Source organism: Anabas testudineus, chromosome 21 (genome assembly GCF_900324465.2).
Source record: "Anabas testudineus chromosome 21, fAnaTes1.2, whole genome shotgun sequence".
In the NCBI taxonomy this organism is placed as follows: Eukaryota; Metazoa; Chordata; class Actinopteri; order Anabantiformes; family Anabantidae; genus Anabas; species Anabas testudineus.
The window spans coordinates 9,922,894-9,946,363 of NC_046629.1; the positions used below are offsets into that span (position 1 = coordinate 9,922,894).

The 23,470-nt window shown below is 42.7% G+C and overlaps 3 protein-coding genes across 5 annotated transcripts in view; 1 reads left to right on the forward strand and 2 right to left on the reverse strand.

The window, feature by feature from the left end:
- Nucleotides 1-11,524, reverse strand: part of sytl5 (synaptotagmin-like 5) — a 29,909-nt gene extending 18,385 nt beyond the window's left edge. For all 3 annotated transcript variants that reach the window (XM_026376542.1, XM_026376541.1, XM_026376540.1), the window contains exon 1: nt 11,414-11,524. The gene's annotated coding sequence lies outside the window, so the exon portion shown is untranslated. The remainder of the gene's footprint in view (nt 1-11,413) is intronic.
- A 1,380-nt stretch (nt 11,525-12,904) lies between these two features.
- Nucleotides 12,905-14,878, forward strand: LOC113172707 (dynein light chain Tctex-type 3). Its single transcript, XM_026375719.1, has 5 exons — nt 12,905-13,018; nt 13,579-13,620; nt 13,713-13,836; nt 13,961-14,038; nt 14,116-14,878. The coding sequence occupies exons 1-5, from the start codon at nt 12,992-12,994 to the stop codon at nt 14,184-14,186; spliced, it is 342 nt and encodes a 113-aa protein (XP_026231504.1). The 5' UTR covers nt 12,905-12,991; the 3' UTR covers nt 14,187-14,878.
- A 165-nt stretch (nt 14,879-15,043) lies between these two features.
- On the reverse strand, nt 15,044-23,022 carry xk (X-linked Kx blood group (McLeod syndrome)). Its single transcript, XM_026375770.2, has 3 exons — nt 22,236-23,022; nt 17,789-18,051; nt 15,044-17,133 (listed from the first exon to the last, which is right to left on the reverse strand). Exons 1-3 carry the CDS (start codon nt 22,478-22,480, stop codon nt 16,193-16,195), a joined length of 1,449 nt encoding a protein of 482 aa, XP_026231555.1. The 5' UTR covers nt 22,481-23,022; the 3' UTR covers nt 15,044-16,192.
- Between the last annotated feature and the right edge of the window lie 448 nt (nt 23,023-23,470).

Here is a 23,470-nt window from a genome sequence, read left to right on the forward strand (position 1 = left end):
TCGGGAGCATTAAATTGCACATAACACAATATTGGTCCGAGGATACACCCACATCCCTGCTCGCTCACAAAGTTAAGGAGCAAATGACAGAAGCATGCTCGTCCGGAGTATATTGATCTCCCCATTTCATTCTAAATTCCCAAGTGAAACCCTGGCAATACCAATTGGGAAAGGAGTCTGCAGCCATGCTTGCAGCTCTGTGAAGCTGCTCACAGACACAGCCTCAGCACGTTAGCATCCTAACATGCTGATGTTGTGCTGTGATGTTCATCATAGAAAAATCCCATTGAAATACAGCCCGGCCCTGCACTTTGCTCAGCTCATATTTCTTCCTCTTATTCACTCTTCACTCTCCTCAGCAGCAGGGCAGCAGCATCCCCTTCGTGCAGAAGCTTTGAGTGATCACACACCTTTTCACTGGATGTGAATGCGGCTACAGAACCTTCTGTGAGAGAGTTAAAGTGGGATGAACCAGGGCGAGAGAACATTATAACAGTGGTGTATTTTTTGTAGAAATATGGGTCACCCCCCCCTCCCACCCCGACCTTTTCATATTGAAAATTCATCAGCTTCGACTGCAGCTTTAGCCTTTAGCAAGAAGCTCGAGAGATATCTTTTGCTTTAAAGATGGTAAATCAATCATAGAGCCGCTCCTTCACTTTGTATCACTATCTCTTGGGAGGTTGAGGTTTTCCAGATAATTTCCCCTGGTGCTAGGTTTTCTCGCATGTACACAAGCACACGTTTCTCACAGAGACAGCTATGAAAAGGGGCGAATCCAGATCATTCATAAATTATACAAATTGCTAGTTCCATGTAATAGACCGCTGTTAACCTCAGGTTACCACGAGTTTTTAATGCACCATGGATCTTTTCTTCCTCTTGTGCCACGTTCGTTTGCAGGATGCTGCACACTTTCTTCCTCAAACATTAATGTGACACAGATGGCAGCAGACAGTGATGATGAACGACAGAGAGCATCTCTGGTGACCATTAAACAGCAGGTCACCCTCCACTCAGCCAAAGACCTCCTCCCACTGGCTGGAGCCAGACAGCAGAGGGTTTTATATGGTCCACACACACACACACACACACACACACACACACACACACACACACACACATTTACAGACATGGTATAAGTGTAGAAAACATTAATTATTCATCAAAAAAAGTCAATAAGGACACACTTTACAGCTGCTGACAAAGGTGCCATGGCACAAGCTCGAGAATATACAACATATACTGACACACTTTATTATCTATAAGTAGGTTTTCTGGACTCGAGGTGCAGTATCGCTCTTCATGTCTCACGCATACCATATGGGAATTACTGTAATTACCAGACTATGAGTCATTACATCAACATCCATGCCATGATTACAACAGGTAAACCACCCACTTCAGCTGTTCTCATGCTGTTCAGTTCCATTACTGGGACTATGTTTGTGAGTTAGTAGGAGCCTTCTTCACCTTCTAGTGGGCTGTTATCATGAACTAAACTAAAAACCCCAATAGTACTCTGACAGTCGAGCACTTTGCACTCCTATCATCTAACCCTGGCACCTCCCTGCAACTGAATGTTCGATAATAAATTGTAAAAAAATAGAAAAAAGTAGTTTAGTTGAACATAAACATCATTATTACGAGATAGGCACCATTAATTATTACCTAAACATAAATTCTTCAGAACAAAAGCAAACACTGTTCATTGTCTCTGGTTAATTGTAAAGAAGAATCACTTATAGCATAAACTGGACTTTAAACCCAGGCCTGCACTGTACCTCCTTTATTCAAGGAGTGATTCCAGGAGGAAACAGCACGACAATGACAGATATAGTGGAAACACTCAGCAGACATAAAATTCAATTGGTTTCTAAGTAAGAGGACGAGATGAAGCACAAAGCTCTTGAGATAGATTTCTGCACATAAAACCCAGAGAGTCGGGCCAATCAAATTTACTGCAGTGTGTCAACAGAACGTCTCTTTATCAAGCGGTGAGAGGAGAGACAGTATCTTTCTCGTGCTTTGTGTCTGAGTGCTGTGAAGATTCTTATTCATCTTGTCTTCCAGCTCACTCAGCTTATCTCAACTTAAAAAAAACATGAAGCAAATAGCATTTATCCCACTATCTCAGCTGGGTATCTCCCTGCATGTAATCCACTTCCTGAGATCGGATGTGGTCCTGTGTTCACAGCAAGGTGAAATCAATAGGCAGCCATTGTCTTCACAGAGAGCTCAGGGTGAGATATTGCACAGTGGAGGAGAGCCGAGAGGTTTCTGGGGACAGGTTTGGGCGAGGAAGCAAAGCGACAGCACATTCAGTGATACATGATGTGTTTGGCTGGTGCATGCTTTTTTATTTAAGAGGTGACCTCTCTCTCTGCCTGTCCTTCTTGCTCTCTTTGACATAACACCTGAGGCCAGATAACACATCCACACCACCGCAGTGCACTAATGACCCTCTCTCTCTGAGCCTGGAGACCTGTCAGACACTCTGTTCATGTCTCTGCCAATCAAGCGAGGATCTGTCTGCTGTCCCATCACTCCTCTTCATCCTCTGGAGACTCTGCATGTCAATAACTTTGCTGAAACACAGACCATCAGGGTCTGCCAATCAGAATCCAATTTGAAGCTTTAATTACTCGGTTGGCTCAAAGGTAAAGAAGCTGCATTAGACACAGACATAAACAACTCACCTCCGTGAGCCTGAAGCCTGATGCTTTGCATAATGGTCACAAGCAATGTTCTTTTTTGGACCTGATTTTGAATTAATCTTAGTCCTGTGCTGAAACTTTTTATTAGCTTTACTCAGATTTTGTGTGCAGTTACAGTTTATCTGTTCACACACAGCATTTCAAAGGTTACTTCTTAGGTTTTTATATTTCTTGTTAACAGAATTAACACTAATTAGTATTCTTTTGTGTCCAATTATCTAGTCCACAAGGAAGGCGGTGATGTTAAGTTGCAGCTAAAAGAACGACAGCTTCCACCACAATCCACCATCCTTTGATCTAATCTCTCAACTGGCTGTCTACAAATTATCATGCTTGGTAGAGATGAGCGTTCGCACACTAGAGGGAGGCGATTTTGTAAAGGTCAGGGTATGCTCGAAACAAACGAGTTCACATGTCTGAAGGCACCCGGGGTGAAGAGCTTGTCATCACAGAGAGGGGTGAGACACGCTAATCACCCAAATGGGGAAAACATCACACACTTTCTGACAGTCTCTCCTCAAAGGCATTCATGGTGTTGCACTCGTTTGTAATAACCAAAGTGATAGCAGTTTTACTTTACACTCCAAGTTGCGTCAAGTTCCAGGGTGTCCCTCCTTTCATTTCGTTATTCTGAGAGGTGTTCGTGGGGGCTCAAGGGTGCTGCCGCTTTATATAAATACTTTCATATGTGAGACAACAGGCACATAGGCATGAGACCACAGTCGCCTGAATTCAGGGTTTAGAAAAGCGTTGATGGAGGGTTTCAGATGCTGTCCTATGATCTGACAAGAACTGAATCTCAAGCTAACTGGAAACGAGGACTTATAGACGTTCAAAAGCCTCTGTAGCACCTGGTGATGGTATAAGGGTACATTAGTGCACACAGCATGTGCAACTTGAACATCTGTGGGGGCACCTTTAATACTGAATCATATATACAGGTTTTAAAGCAACATATGGCTCCACCCAGACTTGTTTCAGCAAGATGATGCGAAACCAAGAGTCCAGGTGGTAAACTGCCCTGCCGGCAGTCTGGACCCGTCACCCCCTGAAAACATTTAAAGCAAACACCAAGCAGCTGAAATCATACATCAAGCAAGAATTATTGTGTTTTTGTTTATGCACAGTGTCACAACTCTTTACACAAGACAAAATTATAAAAAATGAAACAGCGGTAATGCTCACATAATACCGTATAACCCTCCAACTGGACAAATTCTACTTAATGTATGCTATTGTCATACTGCAGTGTTGTTAATTAAATGGTTTCAGTATTTCTTTCACTGCTGCTTTTCATTCTCTGTATTTTTCACCATTGTTTGAGGCGACTCTGATCGAACCGTGACATTTAAAACACTGCCCTTACAGCATGAAGCACACATGTCACAGCCACCGTAACATTACAAGTCTCTGAGGAGCCGTAATGACCTATCAAGCCTGCAGGTCTCCACAGTTTCCTGCAGGGCTCAATGGAGCGGAAAATAGGAAAAACAAACCAACAGAGTTAGTGCCTCTAAAAACCTTATCCAGAGCCCCTCTGTCAGCTGTCCTCTCTTATTTTCACAGCACTCCTCCAGACACTTTCTGCTCACCTGCTTTAACCTTCAGTAAACTCTCCTTCATCCTTCTTATCTGAACGCAGCGTACTGTCATCACATCGATGGGTTGTTTGTGTCATTTCACCCACTAATTAAAAAGGAAAGGGCAGCGTGGGCTCAGGAAAAGGCTGCCACTCCAAACAGACCAGCAGAGAAAGCACAGAAATGGAGACGGAGAATGGATGATGGGTTTGGTTGAGTTGTGTTATTGGATGTGACTCATAGAATAAAGGAAGAGAAAAGCACATTGGTACATTACGGGGAAAAGGAGCAATGACTTCAATAAATGTTAACTATTCTGACCTTGAAATCTTTGTTTTTCAACCCACAGGAAGTAAGAGCCAAATTTTAAACAAAGCTCTGCGTGAGGGGAAAGCAAAAAGGAGAGACTCATAAAACACAAAACAATAATTATGTGATTACTGTTGCATAACGTTGCCTGACTACATTCATAAACTTAATGACTTCTTTGAGGAAAACACTTTTAGTAGAATATGCCCTCATTAAAAATAAGGTAAAAATCACCAAATCTGTAAAGTCTAAAGCCAGACGAGTAGGACAAACAAGCAAAGTTGACTAAAAACACAATTCAGATTTAGTGCAGAGAATAACAAGACTAACATCAAGCAACAACCACTGTGGCTCAATTCTGGGTTGAAATCGGCACAGTATCTGGAACAACAGTCCACCGTCAGTTTAGCTGCTCTGTGACGATCACTGTGACAATGCTGAAATGCTGGTGTTTCGCAGGCTTGAGCTTTACCTTGTTCACATCTTTTAACATCTGTTTATCTAACTGGTTAGTTTCTGTGCTAATGATGTTGTCACACTGTTCATGACTTCGGGCGTAAATCACATGAAATGACAGCAGCAATTAGTATGCTAACATTGGCTAATTATGGCACAAAGTAGAACTCAGACTGATGGGATCATAATTAGTTTTGCAGGTGTTTCACACTAAAGCGCCGGACAAGTCAAGAAGCATTTTCTGGTTTGGTTGGATAACCAATGAGGTAAAGTGAGAAAATGTCATTTTTGGCTTTTTTGGTAATGCACATCTTTACTTCCTGCTTGTTTTTGGAGTTTCCTTCTTCAAATAAAAACATGCTCCCTTGGATCAGGTAATAATCTCAGGTCATCTAATTGGCTACTGCAGAACTTCCCAAGTCTTAATGGGTAAGAACACACTGGTGAGCTTAAGAACTGAAAGATCAGATTTGACCAGACTATGAATATGATCCCGACCAGATTATGTTGGTTTGTCTAAATATTTCTGAGCCCTTAAAATTATGGTGTGTGAAAAAAAAAGCAATTTAATTCCCACATGGCTCATCCAATTATTTTTGACTAAACCCTTAAATTAATGCTGACAGGCTGCACTTAAACCATTCCTTGATATTTTCATTTTAAATCAGCTGTGTCATAATCAGCCATCACATTGAGGATTCTGATATTCTTCTATTTGTGTGTTCCTGATTTGTGCAAAGGAACTTAATTATGTTTGTTTAGCATCTTACAAAATATTTAAGTTAATTTAATGCAGTGCTATTACATATTGTCAAATGAATGTATTCTGAATTAAATTAGAAACAATGAAGAAAAACACTAAACAAAGTTGGAAATTAGGGGCCCACATACATCTACAACATCCTACAGTATAGTAAAGATAGTTAATAACATATTTCTGGAGAAATGCATCTAAAGTGCAGAGAATCCAGCCTGTTTGCTGTGTCATGTTTCAATTAAGTGAGTGACAATCAAAGAAACTGTGTCTTAGATACAACGCTCTGTGCTACTGCACATTAATTCAGCACCAGTATCTTTATAATATTAACCTCTTTGCCTGAAGTCTGAAATAGATGATTCCACCAAGTGAAAATCATACAGTAAACACAATAACTATATTCTGACATTAACACAAACCTCTGACACTCTACTGTAACTCTCCTTCTCGTCTCCTCTTCTGCTCCCATCGGCAGTTTCTCCAAAGCATCCACTAGAAATTCGCTTGCTTGTCTCTTAATGTGATTAATTACAGAAGGGACAAGAGCCTCTGTGTGACAGGTGACAGAAACGACAAACACAATCAGTGACCTTTGCTCGCTCAATCTCCAGTATAATCAGTTCTTCCTACGTCTGCGTTGTGAAACGGGCAAATTTATTTTGCCAAAACTGAAACCAACAGTGAAAAAAATCCAGATTTCGAGCCACTACTCCACAGATCTGGCACTGTCTAGGCTTTAGATTGCAACTGTGAGATAGTTCAAGTGCAGGCAGTCTGTTTGTTGTTGGATAAACACACACACAGGATAAATAGACAGATTTTACAGAAGAAATTGCAAGATAGGGACCAGAGGTTACCAATACATTAAACACAGATAGTAAAAAACAGGATGACGTGCATTATGCATCTTTTGAGATGTGCATATTTCAGATAAACCTCTCACTGCAGAACCCTTTAGTTTTACAGCCAAATGAGTTCGGTGTTTTCAGTGCTGTTACGACGATCACTTAAAGAACTAGACTTAAAAACAAGAGGTTTTTAGATTGAGGCTGGATCTTATTAACCCAGTTTCAATCGTGGCCTCTGATGCTGCTGCTGCTTCACAGAGAGAGAGAAAAGAGAGATGTTCGGGTTATAAACAGCTCCCCCTCTCTTCACCTACATGGCTGAATATTTCATAGCCCTCTGTTCCCGTTTAACTGCTGCTCGGCTGCCACATTTTACTGCACTTTGTCGTTTTGAAGCTCTGCCTGGCTAATAGAGAGAAGGGAATCCTCTGAAAGTGTGTGCATATGTTCAGAGCAGTGTTACTAGTACTCATGTAACAACTGAACAGCATGTGCGGTTCAAAGCTGAGTGATCATTTCTTTTTTCTGTGCCATTTCTGTTTTATTACACTGTGGCTGGAACATTTAGGATTCAGAGCACAGAGGAACTCGATGTTTGGAGGACAGATGGCTGTCTGGGCGGATCGAACCTCTAGGACAATCAATGAATTCAGATCGTTTAGCAAAGACAAAAATGCTGTTTTAGACATGTGGACCTTGAGTCCTCGTGGTTCAGAGCACTCCTTGTTTTCTGTTTTTACGAGAATTTCCCTGTAGTTCAAGTCAGAAAAGACGATGACGGTGGAATCGCTTTTATAGTTCTGTTTTCACTCTCACTAGCAACCAGACATTTTATCTCCCTTTCACTCCTTCTTTGTTCTTTTGTCAACTGTAACAGGCACATTTCAGTCAGTCGTGACATTCATTCAGAAACACCACTTCTGAAGCTGAAACTCCAAAGTCTCTCAGCCCTCCGTGCCAGCTCACAGGATCCCACACACTCGAGGAAAATCCTGGCTGTGAGTCAAAACAACAGCACCTGTAAAATAAGCAGCTTGCAGCAGCCCGATATGCAGAGCGCGGAACATTTTGACGGAAAGGGCATCCTGACCTGCGTTTCAGCAGCCAATTAGTGAATCTCACGCAGGGGGAGAAAAAGTCCCCGCCAACTTGCGCTCTTCAATTAGCTGCCTCCTCACTTTAAATTAAGGCATAGTTTACTGTATGGAAGCTTAGCTGTAGCTAATAGTTTTATTAAAAGCTCAGTTAAAAGCCATTATTAAATAACATAAACTGATGCTGGTGCTTTGTGGCTGTATTTCTGTAATGCAGTAATTAAATGATGAATATATGTTATGTTACAAAGCAGCCTGCTAGAAAACCTTCAACGGCAGCTCCAGCTGTGATGGGTCCAGATTCAAATAAAAGACAACAGATTGTGTGACACAGGACATCTCTAAGTGACACACCAGATGGCTCTTACAATCAGGTACACAATACAACTCCCATTACCAGAGGAAATAAAGCAGCCAATTACAGGAGCTCAAATGACTGGACTCCTCTTGTGGTCTAGTTTATGTGGAAAAAGGACTGCTGGACACGGGGAAAACAAAATACAGAACCGCAGAACAAGTACAGGGAAGCAAAACAACCTCTTTACAGATGTGTCAGCGCTATGAACCAACACAGGGAATACATTTCAATATTTACAATATATATAAGAACTGTGAGATGGTTCAAAACACGGTGTTAAAGTTGAAATGATTGCTTACACCCATTGATGTCATTGCAGCCGTCATTAATCTGTTTAAATATATATACTGATTTGACACCTTCATGGGCACAAATTGCTAACAGTGAATCTAATTACCTTCTGTGTTTGATGTTCACTGTGCTGTGTTGACTTTTCCACATAACACACCCTGGTAAAGATGCCGATACTGGGAAATAATAAAATAATTATGTAATTTTAAATGAGATGGTTTGTTTCCAGTGGTTCTCTGCCTTTGCGTAATTTCTACGTTGAAGTATCCCAGCAGCCCATTGCAGCCCCGTGTCCCTCTCAGAGGTTCAGTTCAACATCAGCAGCACAGAGCGCCCACACAGGAACGTGTCCACACACATTAGAGGTTTAGGGAGGGCGACACAGAGGCATCACTCCCTGACCAGCAATCTATTACTGAACTGAGTCATTCCTCTCAGCGCTGCCTCCAAATCACATTTCTGCTTTTGAGATTTTTTTTCCTTTCTCCCCTCCCACATCTGCTGGTTTGGTGCATGGACAGGCTGCCACTTATTGCCTCGCTGTAGCTGTGATTGAACAGGGGACAAGATGTATTTCTGAGGCCACATGGGGCTATAGGCTGCATACCAAGCGGTCACGCAGCATGCACCGGGGAGGAGAGGCATCAGCGAGTGGGAGGGAGGGAAACCCTGCACAACACGGCACCACAGAGACCAGATGATGTTCACTGCAACAGCACAGGCTAATAGTAATGTTTTAAAGAGACACTATTCTGTATGTGCATCTGTTACGGACATTTGTGAGAGTATAAGGGAGTGGGCAACGTATTTATGAGGGAGCACACTAGAGGAATACTGCCTTTTTATATCTCTTTACAGTATGCAACCCTAATGTATTCTACTAGTTTGTTATAGCCTCTTTAACGTGTAGATGTGCTGCTTTTCCCTCACATGCCCATTTTACACACTGATTTTATGGATGCTATACACTTCTAGTACAATAACTTTTTATTTATAAATTCCAGCCATAACACCCGCCTAGGTAAAGAGTTTTCATTTCGCTGGGCGTACGTGAGCCTGACACTGAAGTGCCTTCCATAATAATGCACGACTGTGTGAATGTAAGCGCACACCTCATGCACGCTTCTATTCTGCTTTGCCAAATCTTGGAGACGCAGACCTCTAATGCTGTGTGACTGCACTCCCCAGGGCTTCTTTCTGCTCCACTGGATGAGCTCTGCTGCCTGCGTGTAGGAAAATCAGGGATTCCCTGCATTCGCTGGCTTCTCTGCTCCTTTAGTCACCAATTTATTCCCCCTCTTGACTTCTGTGTGTGAGCTTAGTTATTATGAAGGAGACAATCTCCCTATGACAATGATAAAACAGCCTCGACCGATACTGCAACTATTGCCATAGGAGCTAAATGAACCAATTTAGGGCAGCGTCACTGTGACAGATTATAGTACGGCAGTTTATCTTACACAGCAAAAGCTTCTTGTTCGTAGAAAAAAGCAGCAGTGTAAAATTGAGTCGTCATTTTTGCTTCTGCAACATTAGAATCAAATTCCCAAGAGAGTGGATACTACAAAATGACATCCACTCCTGGTGTCTCTTAATGAAACAAATGCTAATAATGATGCTCATGGGTGTTGGTTTTAATTTACAGCTGTCTACAGTGTTAAACGCTGGCTTAATGTTTTCCAACCAGACTGATGGCTGATAGATGACGGCTACGGCGAGGTAGCCACTTTGGCCGGCAGCCACCTCATTTGACAGGTCATTCAGAAAGTTAAATTGGCTGTTTGTGTTTTAACAATTGGCTACATGCTTGCCAAAACTGAAAATGTGCAGACTTGATGTCAAAACTTAGTAAATAGGAATAAATCTGAGGGGGCAGCCATTTTCAAACAGACAGATGATTAGTTTTTTAGACATTGTATAGAATAAACTAATAATCTAAACATTATTAAAGACATTTTAGCCTCATCAATAATTTGTTATTTTCTGTGCTGCAGCCCAAACAAACTACTGCAACTCCCACAACTCTAATCTAATGTATGCATCCTGCATGCAGAGTCCCACACTCAGGACTTCCTGATAGGACATTTATCAGCTTCCCATTTCTTTTATCTCAAACAACGTCTGGATGTCACACCACACATCAGAAGTGTTGTGAGAGGGAACTTCAAAACACAGGCATATCTGAGGAAAACACACACACACACACACACACACACACCTCTGACTGGAATGAGGTCAGCGTGTTGTTCAATCAGAGGAACCAGTGCACCTTACAGCTTGGCACACCTACTGAACGCTGAGGCTGGGAACACACCACCCTGCAGATATCTGGCAGCATCCTGAGACCATTACAGCGTGTCTGTTACCTTCAGAGCAAAACCGCTGATCCCTGGAAAGCCCTGGGATATCCTGGTGATTCCAGATGAAAGTACAACCGTGGAGAGGTCATTATTAATTATCAGCTATGACATTATAATGTGGTTACTCTCCAGTCACTCCTTGTGGTTTTCAAATATGCTGAAAGGGGAAGTCACATCTAATCCAGCTGACTGATTTAAACCACTGCCCTCCATGTTATCATTACATGACAGGCTTTATTTATTTCTATTGTTGTGTTACTGTAATCAAAGCAACATATTCTGAACAGGTTTTTACATTCACCTAAGTTGGCTGCAGATTAAATGAAGCGTCGAAACCAGCAAATGAGAAAGAAACAAGAAAAGGAGCTTTTTGCTGCATTGCACCTGCTCAAACGCGCCTAACTTTATCGGGGCAGTGGGTGGTCTGGTCCCACTGATGTGTGCGTAATCCTCCCAAGTGGTAGAGGTGACAGTGGACAGGCTGGCCACCCTCCTCCCCCAAAACCTCCACAAACAAGCGACAGACTCAAATAAAACCCCATTAAGTGCAAACCGGCGGCGGCGCCTGACCGTACGCGCCATATGCCAGAAAAACCACGTCGCCGTTTGGTGTCCCGGACTGTTGTCGGGGGACCTGTCCTACCTGAAGGCTGCGGACGGCGGTGAGGAGCCGCCGGGAGCACGGGAGGCTGGAGAGGAGAGAGAGTCCGGTGATCGGGAACCGTAGGCTGCGTGTGTACGTCGGTGCGTCTCGGCACCGTCTGAAGGCAGAGATCCACAGCCAGGGTGTTCCCGACAGGAGGGGGCGTGGTGTGCGTGTGTGTGTGTGTGTGTGTGTGTGTGTGTGTGTGTGTGTGTGTGTGTGTGTGGTAGGCAATCCTCACAAATAGGCTTATGTTCCAGACAATGCGACAGTTGTTTGACAAACTTAATGCCCAATTAAAGGTGAATTCCGTCCAAACTACAGCGCATCATAACCCACTGCGGCGCCGGGCTCTGGTCGGTTCAGGGAAACTCCCTGTTGTCACCGGTGATCCATGATGTATCATGGATTTCCCTGCTGAGATCCCCTGGGAGTGTGTTGTAATGGCCGGAGTGGGAGCCAGCTCTGCTCCACGGTGACAGTTTATTTACTGGACTACTGGAGAACAGGTTGTGGTCTAACAGGGACGATGACCTGGTCATAAAGATAAATTTCTTTCTTTCTTCATTCCAGCCCCACCAGACATGAACATAATAGGTCTCCTCATTCAGCCTCTGTGTAATGACCTTGCTTGTGCTGTGATGCTGTCAGCTGTGTTTTCAAGCCCTTCTGTTTGTTTATGTTCTGCAGTTTGTATCAACAGAAATAATGCAGAACCTCTGTTGCAAACTCATGTTGTCCATCCATCAATCTACTATAACCCATAATGACACAGACAAAACATAATGAAAAATAAAAATATCCTATCTGCTTAAGTATACTTAAACGTATCTTGCACAAGGATGACATCCATCCACTGAATTGTAGCCTATATAAAAACAAGATTACTGTTAATACTTCGAGTACATTTTTCTACGGATACTAGTATTTTCATTTTTTTGATCAGTCAGCTCATTTTTTCAGCTGTCAGTCTTTTCTTGGTCATGTTGCTGTTCTCTTCTGTTGTTTTCTGTTATTTATTTACTTCTTCTACTGGTCGTTTTGCAGATCTTAGTCATTTTTTTTGTCTCTTCTTGGACATTGATAATTTTCTTTGAGTCATGTATGTCCTTTTTAGTAGTTTGTTTCTCTTTTTAGTCATTTTATGTCTTTTCTTGGTCAGTGTGTGCGACCACCTCTGTTATTTCTGTTCTGTCCTTTTGTGGCCATTTAATAATCATTTTGTGCCCCTGTGGTCATTTTGCATCACTTTAACTCATTTAGTTTTTTATGGTTTTATGCTGTAGCCTCCTAGTTGTCATTTCATTAGCTTTACAACAGTTAATCATCAGTTTTACTTTATGCAGAGGCTCTGATGGCTGATTTTTGGTGTGTGATGTGAGTGAGTCGCCCTCTAATGCTCATCCTGACGGTGCAGTACCTGACTCCGGCCACAGAGAGGCGACATTTCCACTCAGTTCTCTGTCGAACAGTCTTTTCTCTGCTCGTTGACTTTGAGCAACAGGAACTAAACAGGAACAATAATTCGCAACAAGCCGAACATAGTTAATAAAGATAATACCTGCTGTGTCTGTGAGGATGGAGGAATATAACTCTGGAGACGAGGTATAGTTTTATTATTGGTTTTAGTTACTACTTGTGTAAAAACGTCCATCACGACAGAAACTCTTCGGTGAGCTAACATTAGTTAACATAGCTATTATTAGCAGCTAGCATTAGCAGCTAGCTGAGGCTAACTGCGTTTCTATCAGGGTGTGGTCAGTCATCGGATTTATTTATATTTATATTCACATTTATGTTATTATGAAGTTATTAACACGTTTATCTGTTGATTAGCTTGCTAAAGTTAAAGAGGCCAATGAACGGTGTGTTGATAGTCACACAATTACTACTCAAAGAAGTACTCAGTACCTTTATACAGTAAAAGTACCTGTGCAGCTTTGTAGAAATACTGCATTACAAATAAATGTCCTACTCCTACAAACTACTTAAGCAAATTTGCAGTTAAAATGGTTTGGTTGATAACTCCTTATGTTATTATTAGTAATTAGGAGATTAGTAATTTGAATAATTTTACATTTTATTATTAAAATACTACTAATGCAAACCAACACAGATGTGTCTAACTCTCCATGTTTTCTCTTATTATTTTATTGATCATTCAGGTGGTCTTCAATGCTGATGAGGCCAGCAGCTCAGTCAAAGAGGTTGTTATTACTTTTCATGCGAGGAAATATATTTTATTTAAAAGCTACTGTTTAATGTAATTGTAATGGTTTTATGTGTGGTCTTGTCTTAGTGCATTGAAGGAGTCATTGGTGGAACAGACTATAACCAAAGTAAAGTGAACCAGTGGACGTCCAGTATAGTGGAGCATTCTCTGACTCATCTGGTCAAACAAGGACGATCGTTTAAATATATCGGTGATCCAGTTATCATCATATACAATACAACATGAGACACAGGACATATTGTTGACATGTGTGAGGGGCCTGTATGCTCTTCGTTATCATAGTTAACACCAGTGTCTGTTTTTTTTTTTTGCAGTTAATTGTACCATCATGCAGAAGAGTGGTGCTGGTCTCCACACAGCCAACTCATGCTACTGGGATACTTCCACCGATGGTAAGAGGCAACTTCTAATTAAAACCTGTGATCAGTAAAAATGATTCAGCAACACTGAATCTGTTTTTCTCTTTCAGGCAGCTGCACTGTCAGGTGGGAGAACCGCACCATGTACTGTGTGGTCAGTGTGTTTGCTGTGGCACTGTAAAAGCTGCACCACACTGTCTTTCCTAACTTCATCATGTCTGAAGCTGCGCTTTAAATGGCACTATGGCCAGTCAAGAAGCCGTGAAGAACCTCTGTTGAGACCCTCTGGTAGAAGTTAATGTACAAGTTGCTTATTTCTTTCCACAGGCAGGAAAAACATAACTTCAGAGTAAGAGTTTGTGAATCGACAGATTGCTTATGTGTTGATGTCTGACTGAGAGAATGATACTCTGTAAGGACCAGAGTCATTGTTAAATAACAAGCCTGATGGAGTACTTTGTGAAAACTAAGAAATAGTATACTTCTTGTTAAGTCTTAAGTGATCCATCAGATTGTTTTCATAAATTGTCCCAAAGCACTAAGACATTTCTAATTGTAGAACGTTATTAGTTATTTATTTCTTTCATTACATTCCCCAACACGACAGGGTGAACTGTTGTTGTAAAGGAAAATTGCCTATTTAAGAGTAGTAGTTTTGTTTTAGCAGATTCCTGTCTACTTACGTAATGTGTTTCTCTTTGTCTACTTTAAAATTAGTATTTATACTGATCTTTAGCTGCCTAGAAATGAGTGTATACTTCCAGGTTGGAGCACTAATGGTTTTAAATTTAATATTACTATTAAACTGTATGTTTTATGAATGATTTTATCTGAACATGGACTGTAGCTTCATTAAATGTATTACATCCTGCAGTTTCTTTTTCTCAGAGTCTGTATCTATCTGTATAGAGTGGTATGTGTTAAGCAGATCTACCTTATATTACTTTAATTCGCAGTTTGGGTTTTCATCCACTGGAGGTCAGCAGACTACAGGATCATATGAGGTGACTACTACTGAGCAAGGCACAACAGAGGCAATTTTGACATAGAAATATAAATTTTTATTATCCCTTTATGTATGAGAATGCTGTTTGTGCCGTAGACCTGTCACTTTTTTTTGGCTTCAAAGGTTGCGTCGTCTTATTTGTACAAACATTAGGAGCATTCATGTGATTCAAGGTTTTCATCTCCTCTACAGATGCATTGCAAAAATTAGTGCAAAAACAACACCGACATTCTCTCTCATACACAATTATACACTAAAGGTTGAACATAGGCAAAAAAACTTGTTACAGTTAGATATCATTTTGTGCACTTAATGTAAATTTCCTAATGAAACGCACAGACACAGAGCTGACAGACGCAACAAGCATGACTTAGAAAAATGCTAATACATCCAAACAAAAGCGTTTCACGTTACAACAGCTGTTGCTTCTCAGCAGCTGAACAGAAGTCACTTAAATCCTTTTTGTAAACGTGCAAAAAACATTACGCTCGGAGGTGTGTGTGCTTTACAGTTAACGCGTTTGGTGATCGAACAGGCTCTTTATCAGCGTGTGGAGATTCACATCTTGTTGTCACAAATACATCACAGAAGCAGCACATATTAATGATAAAGCTCTTATCAAGGAGTAAAAAAGCTGATTGCTTGCAGCCATATAACTAGCAAGGAGTTCAGAAAATGACCCTGTACAAAACAACCCCCACCCCTCTGGTAAATAACACCTCATTAGGGGCTCCACACATGCACGCCCTCATGCCAAAGACAGATACCGAATACAATCAATTTGAACGCACAGCTCTGTGCAGTTCATAATGCAGCATATAAATAGACACATTGCCCACAGTCTCTAAAACCCACAGAAGTAATGGTGCTGTCCATGGCAGGGGTTTGTATTTGTATTAAAGGCTGCAGGATGACAGGTGAGGACACTGGCTGATGAGACGGGTGAAGAACACCTCTTCTGTGATTCTGCACAATGGTTCAAGTGTGGCCAGGCTAGATAAGACACACTTGCTTCATCTTGGAGTAACTCTGGTAGAAATAGTTGAGATGGATGAATGAGTTTAGGATCTGTTGTGTAAACTCACGGAGGAAATTATGTGGCACTTAAAAGGTTACAGAAGGTATGATAATTATTATAAGAGCTATTCCTCTGAATGGCACATTAAACAGTTGGTGATGCTTTAAACGTTACAGGATATACTTTGGCAAATGTCACCATTGACTCCAGCTGCATGTTGATTATTGCCCATTTCATCAGGAATATCATAGATGGTGTCATTGAGCATGTCATACGTCGTGTCATTAGGCAGGTCATCTGTGGAGTCGCTGACTGTGTCGTGGGCTCTGTCGTTAGCTGGCTCTTTGTGTGCGGTGGGGCTTGCTGGCTCCAGAGCAGCCTTTCCTATGGGCCTGTTTTGCGGAGATGCAGAGTTGCACATGAGACAAAGCAGAGAGGAACAATCCCAGAGGCCCTGTGTCATGCTGGAGGAGAAGAGCCTCCGGCATGGATGACAGAACTGGTAGAAGACCAGCATGAAGAAGATGGCGATGGCGTAGGCCACCAGCAAGTACAGCACCAGCAGAGGAGCACAGATGAAATTGTAGAAGTCTGTTTTGTAGATGTACCACAGCAGAAGCAGCGAGGCGTTCTCCACAAAACGCAACATATAGTACACAGACATGCGATACCAGTTCTGGGACTTATTGATGAGGTCCGGGTCGTTGAGTTTCACCTGCACGGCTGACCAGCAGAACATGTTGATGCCGGCGTACAAGAAAGTGAGCAGACAAAGCACGATGGTGGTCCCCACCCGGGTGAGAGTTTTTTCTATATTCTCAGGGAACGGTGAGTGGCTCTGCCAGAACAGGATCCAGGGGTATAGGAAGAAAACAAGGAAATTCATCAGAACTACAGGCAGGACCCAGAGCTGCAACACCGAACTGAACAGAACCAGGACCACCACTCTGGTGGCGATTTCAAAGCTCCTCCACAGGAAAATGCACAGATAGGCCAGGGGCCGGACGTCCACTTCATAGTCATCATATTTGATCTTAATGGCCAGGATGTTGCAGCGCAGCGCTCCATACACAATAGACAGGAGGGAGATCACCATTAGTGTACCTGACAGAGGGAAACAGAAATACAACATTACCATTTACAGTCTGAATTCTATTTTGTTAAGCACCTTTTAAACTGTCCCCACCCCACAGACATGGTATCCGTTTTGTAGCACAAAAGCATCTATCAATCTAAATATTTTGTCAATTGAACCTAACGAATAAAGCTGCAGTGAAGCGATCTTTCACTGACCAGTAAGATGATGTGGCAGCCCTGAAGCTCATGTTCATCATGTACATGCCGTTAAATCGCTAAGCGTGAAATAGAAGTGTCAAACCAGGTTATAAATACTTCTACTTTATAAACCCCATTATTTTCTTTTAATCCGAAGACCAGATGCTGCAGTTTGACTGTGTGTGAACGTTTACTAAATCTTTCGGAGGAATAGAAATACTGGCTCTCACACATAGAGAGGTTGACAGTCTGGCCCCAGATCTGCACCAACTGGCAGAGAGAATCACCGTTTTCCACTCTCGATATCGGAGTTACGTAACGCCACTTTGACTCATGATAACACCATCCTCATATTTCCAATACGGCACTTAGCTGATGAGCCCACGCTGCGGTGGAGCTGTGAACTGGTGACAGACTACACTCTCAGTGGAGTTGGATGGATTGAAGATGCATTCACACGCTTACAGTCCCCGTAACCCCTCACCTCTTCCGATGGACACCCCTTGCTGCAGGACACAGATGTAGAGCTGCAGGGTGAGCTGGGGGGCTGATCCCAGAAAGGCCTGAACGACAGAGGTGCGGGCGAAGGCTGCTCGGTGCGTGAACAGCTTCCCCTCCGCCTGCCCCACCTGCCGCTCCACCTCCTCAGACTGACCCCCACGGGGCATCTGCTTCTTCCTGGTGATGCTGACATAAGGCTCCTCCACTCGGCCCACACTGCCATAGATACAGAACGCCTCCAGACACCTGCAGTAAAACAACAGCAGAGAGCAAAGATCATCAGAAGCTGCAGGCTCTTGGTCTCTGGTTTGTCATTTACACAGTGTTCAGCTGCAGAGAACTTCTCATAATCAATTAACGGTTTTAACATCTGAATATACACCCAAAAGCATTATGACTGCAAATAGATGTATTTAGAAGCATTTGAAATCCTTTTACTAAAGCTTTGTCATCACTGCCTTGAAGCAATGAGAACTTAAGATGGGTCTGAAAGGTAGATTTTATGTATCATATACAAAAATAGTAATTGAATACAATATTTAATTCAAAACCATAACTTAAAGTAAATGGTCACATTTCAGGTCCCCCCCTGAGAAAATTTGACATTTTTAGATTGATGGATTAACATTTAAAATGATTAATCTAGTAGCAAAATAACAGTTTTACGTAGATTAATTAATCTACTAATTGTTTAGCTAAAAATACACATGATTAGACTAATCATTTGTTTCAGCAGTAACCTAGTAAAAAGCAATAAAGTGCTGCTGTTATGAGCAGCCATAGCCACTGAATATTATACAGAGACATCAATATCTTTTTGTATTTGCACAACAGCATTTAGCTCTCTGTTACTGTGAATGCCCACAGATCTGCCAGCAACAGTGAGCCATCAGACAGTGAGAAAGTAAAAACACAAAACAATGCAGATGTGGGCAGTGGGCCAGAGGTTGAGGCAGTTGTGTGTTGGTAAAGTGGTGCTGATACAAAGTACCAATAAAACAGGAAGGCTGAGGATTTAAGTTACAGGGTTGCTCAAGGACAAAGTGTTCCTCAGCCTGAACTACACTGATTGTCATTCACAGTGAACGCAGCACCAACCTGACCTCCAGACTGGTGGTGTCACAAAATGAGCTCATGCAAACACATCTTAAACTCAGATAAGGGGAGCGCAGACAAGCTCTCCCTCTTCAGCAGATTCATGTAAAAAGAATGGCAAACTCTGCACGTGCACCAAGTAAAGTCACTTTTTTTTACGACGACGATGGAAAGGTACAATAATTAAAACTGAGAAAGAAAAACATTAAGATTCGTTTGTCAAGCTAACATCTGCAGGCTTTGACTGATTAAAATTAGAGTAGTGAAAAGGAGAACTGATACCAGTCTGTCGCTAGTCATGAAGAACCCAAGTAGACTTACTAATAAGCAGATAAGAGTTTTCTGCACAATAACCCGCAGTGTCACTGCCTCTATTAAACAAATTGATGAGGACTCTCAATGAGATATAAGCAGCATTGTTTTAGGCGGATGAGCCCGAGGAAAGGAAGTGCTGCCGAACGCACCGACATTCCCCTCTCTGGTTGTGTTGACAGAGATAAGGAGCTGGCAGCGACGTGTGCTATTCTTAGATCTGCTCTTCACTAGAGGAAAGATGTAGGAGCCTGAACTGTAATCATTCGAATGCACAGCTGACGCGAAAACAGGCCTGGTGGAGATAGTTCCAAGTCTGATAAACATTTGTTCAACTGGTCGAACAAAGAAAAAACAAAAACATGGATGATGTTCGCTGTCTATCAGAGGCTAATTGGACAGAAGCTGAGACATAATTATGTGTATGTGTAAAAGCTACTATTATTATAAAGATTTCTCTTACAGTTGTTTTTTTATTTAACCATTGGTTTAAAATAAAATCTTCAGATGACTTTTTTGTCCAACACATGGAATTTATGATCCTATAACACAGAGATAAAGCAGCAAACTTAATACATTTGAGAAGCTGGAACCAGAGATTAATTGACATCTTAAACATTTTTAAATGATGAATATACTATTCAGGTGGTCAATCTAATGAATTGTTTCTCATGGCATTTGTCTTTATAATGTCAGCAAACCAGCAAATATTCATGTTTGAGAAACAACAGCTTCAGATTGTCTGGTTGAATGAGTCTGTGTTCAGTAGGTTCATATGTAAATTAGAAGATTAAATCTTCTGTTTTGGCTCCATTTTAAAACCCTGTGAGGTTCAATTTCTCATTGCATTTCTCTCACTCTACTTAACACTGAAGTAACTCTTGATTTCAGCTTCGTGAACAGCCATTATCATTACTTTCTTAAGTAATTTGAATCTTTCGGCCTATAAAACATCTGTAATCTGAATCTGTTCAGTTTGTTTTTTAGCCCAACAGCGGATTCAGTTAATGATAATGTAAAGCAAATAAGGACAAATCATCTACTAACAGACTGAGAAATAGTTTCAGGTGTAGTTGGGATATTAAGGGGATGAATGGGTTTACCAACCACCTGGACCTCATTCTCGCCCAGAACTGCATCACAGATAACACCACGCTCTCCTAAACTTTACAGGCTCCTACTCCATTTATCACCCTCAGAACCTCAGGACTCTCTTGAACAGTTTTCTTCCCAGGTCTCTGCTACCCTACCCCCACCACAAGTCCTCTCTACCCTTGACAAAGCCACTGACAAATTATGTACCACACTTTCAACTTGTCTGGATAATCTCTGCCCCCTCTCTTCGAGGTACATCAGCTCCTAATTCATGGCTCACCGGCCAGATCCATAAACAATGCGCCACATTCAGGAGTGCTGGGAGGAAGTGACGCGAGTCCAAGGCTCCATCTGCTTTAGCTGAATATCAGAGCCTGCTGGTTTCATTTTCTCACAGCACCACAAAGGCAAAAAGAGAGTATTACCAGGACAAACTCAGCCAAACCACTGACACCAGGAAGCTTGGCTCCACTTTCAAGTCACTGCTCCACCTCTCTCACTGCTGATGACCTTCCTTACCAATAGGTCGGCAGTCATCAGCTCCCAGGGCCCCAATCACCGCTCCTTAAAAAAACAACTCTGGACCCCTCCCTTCTGGAGTATTACAGACCTGTCTCTCTTCTTCCATTCCTGGCCAAGACCCTTAATTGAGCAGTCAATCAGCTGACTGACTTAATTTCTAGGTACGACCTCCTTGACGTCAACCAGTCCGGCTTCGAGAGTGGTCACTCCACCGAAAACATCTCCTCTGTCTTAAGGGCATGCAGATTTGCCCTTTTCAACATCAGAAAGCTCAGACTCTACCGTTCTGACTATACAACACAGCTCATTGAGCAGGCTCAAATGCAACAGCACAATTTTTCATGAGGAAAAAAGGTCACACGTTACACCACTTTTCAGATCTCTGCACTGGCGTCCTGTAGCTGCCAGCATCACATTCAAAGCCCTAACCGTTGCCTACAATGTGGTCAACCCAACAGCACCGGTTTACCTGAACTCCCTCATCGTGGACTATAATCCCTCTCGCTCACTGTGCTCTGCAAGCGAACAACATCTTGTGGTCCCATCACCTCACTTCAAAACATTGCAGGAAAAACTTTTCAGCTCTGTGGTTCCACGATGGTGGAACGACCTACATACCTCTACACACTCAGCTGCCTCACTCTCAACGTTCAAAAACCTGCTGAGAACCGAATCGGATCTTTCTGTGCTTATTAAAAAATATCTTGCACTAAAAGCCCATGAAACTGAAAAGTATTTAGATAAAAGCATCTGCCAAACAACTAAATGTACTGTAAATGTATATGTTCAGCTGTGCTCTGTAAGATTGAGCTCAGATTCCCTGTGGCTGACACAGATGGTCCAGACTGATCAGACCAGGGCCCCACAGAGAAGGACGAGCCTATTATGATTCAAAGCACTTGGGAATGGTCATTTAAATGTTCCTCCATCAGTGTTTTAACAGTCACAATGTGGAGTGGGTGATTTAACGTCATGAATAAATCGAGTACAGCTTGTTCTGAAGAATCTTAGTGAAACTACAGTGACAGCGGTCAGTGAGCAGACTGGCAGCTGTGTGGGCTTGTGGAACATGTCGAGCAGCAGGGTTAGAATCGATCAGCCTTTTATTTCCGATCCAAATGGCACAGACACGTATACATACATTGCACCAGCACACAGGTTCCAGCGTGCAGCCAGTCAGAGGCAAAAGGCCGGAAAAACAGAAAACAACAGCATGTGCGCAATGTTTCCATCAACAAGCAGCGTTATGCGCACAGTCCTGTCATTGGTTGACGACTAGAATTATTTTTATAACGGCCTCGACACTTGTGATTTCACACATTGGCCCGACACGCTGAGATCCAGAGCAGGGCTTGTGTGTGGGCCAAGCATTAGTGGAGCACAGAGACAAACAAGCCACCACTGACCTGACGATGGGTCCGAGCTGCAGGATGTGCAGCAGCAGGATGAGGGGTCTGTCTCTGCTCAGGTCCCGGTGGATGAAGGTGAGGGTCAGCTGCACGAGCACGGACGGTACGAGCGTAAAGAGGAGCGTGAGTCCCTGCCAGATCTGGTCTCCGGCGGAGCGGTACGTGGAGCTGAGGTAGAGCGCTGCCGTGGTCTCGGCCGTGAACAGAGACACCGACACAAAGATGGAACTGGGGAATCGCATCCTCACTCACTCCGCCATTTCGGGGATGCGGCGCGCTGCTTCGCTCGGGGTCCGCACATCCATCAAGTCGCCAGCAGTCCGTCAGTCAGTCATCCGCTGGAAGGGACCGTGTTGTGACGGGGACACGCCGCCGCCGCATCAGCTCGTCTGATATATGAGGCAGGTAGCAGGGGGTGGGCGGATCGGTGCCCGACTATCAATACTGCCAAACACACTCCAAACCACCGCGCCTTCACCTTTACGCGTGTTAATAATACGCTCAACCGGGGGCTCAGCCTTCCTGTTTCGTTCTTACATCACATCTCCGCTTCAGAACCAAACGTGAGTGTCAACATGGAGCCATTATCAACCCACCTCCCACTCGTGCTACGCGGGGCAGAAAACAAACGCACCCTTTTTATGCTGAAGCAGCCTAAACACCGCAGGAGCTGCTGTGGTGGTGCAGAGTGAATCAGGTGTTTAGTGGAAAGACATTATCTAAAATAGTTCAATACAAGAAAGACGTCGACTCAACAGTTACCTTGACCTAAACACCCAAACACGAACCAGTTTGGTCAAAATATGGCAATTTTCCATGTGTATGATAGATAAATAGAAAACAATTTTAAAGATAGAAAGACAACATGCAAAAAGATAGGACACCACCATCCTCCCTGTTCACATCTTCATCACTAACAATAGAGATGAAGGGGAGTCATGAACTAGAAACTGGACCAGAAATAGTGGCACCCTCCACTTTAATGTATTGCTACTGAACAATTATCATCACTGCAACTCTGGACTCTATACTTGTTGTAAACCATAAAACATAGTTACGGTTGCTTATATGCAGATGATTGCTTGAGACTGAGTGACTGCAGCTATTGCTCTGTCCCCCCTGCTGGACCACACACAGTTTGCATATGACACAAATGCAGTTAGTCTAGGAGTACTCTACAACTAAACTCACCAGGGAACCTGTGCCAGGATCCTCTTTGTTGGATGTGCCTG

Coding starts and splice junctions, on each gene's coding strand:
- LOC113172707 (XM_026375719.1), top strand. CDS start 12,992: ATGGAGGAATATAACTCTGGAGACGAG. Junction 13,837..13,960: donor ACGATCGTTTAAATATATCG/GTGATCCAGTTA, acceptor TTTTTTTTGCAG/TTAATTGTACCATCATGCAG. Junction 14,039..14,115: donor CTGGGATACTTCCACCGATG/GTAAGAGGCAAC, acceptor TTTCTCTTTCAG/GCAGCTGCACTGTCAGGTGG.
- xk (XM_026375770.2), bottom strand. CDS start 22,480: ATGCGATTCCCCAGTTCCATCTTTGTGTCGGTGTCTCTGTTCACGGCC. Junction 18,052..22,235: donor CAGCTCGGACCCATCGTCAG/GTCAGTGGTGGC, acceptor GTTTTACTGCAG/GTGTCTGGAGGCGTTCTGTA. Junction 17,134..17,788: donor AGGGGTGTCCATCGGAAGAG/GTGAGGGGTTAC, acceptor TCCCTCTGTCAG/GTACACTAATGGTGATCTCC.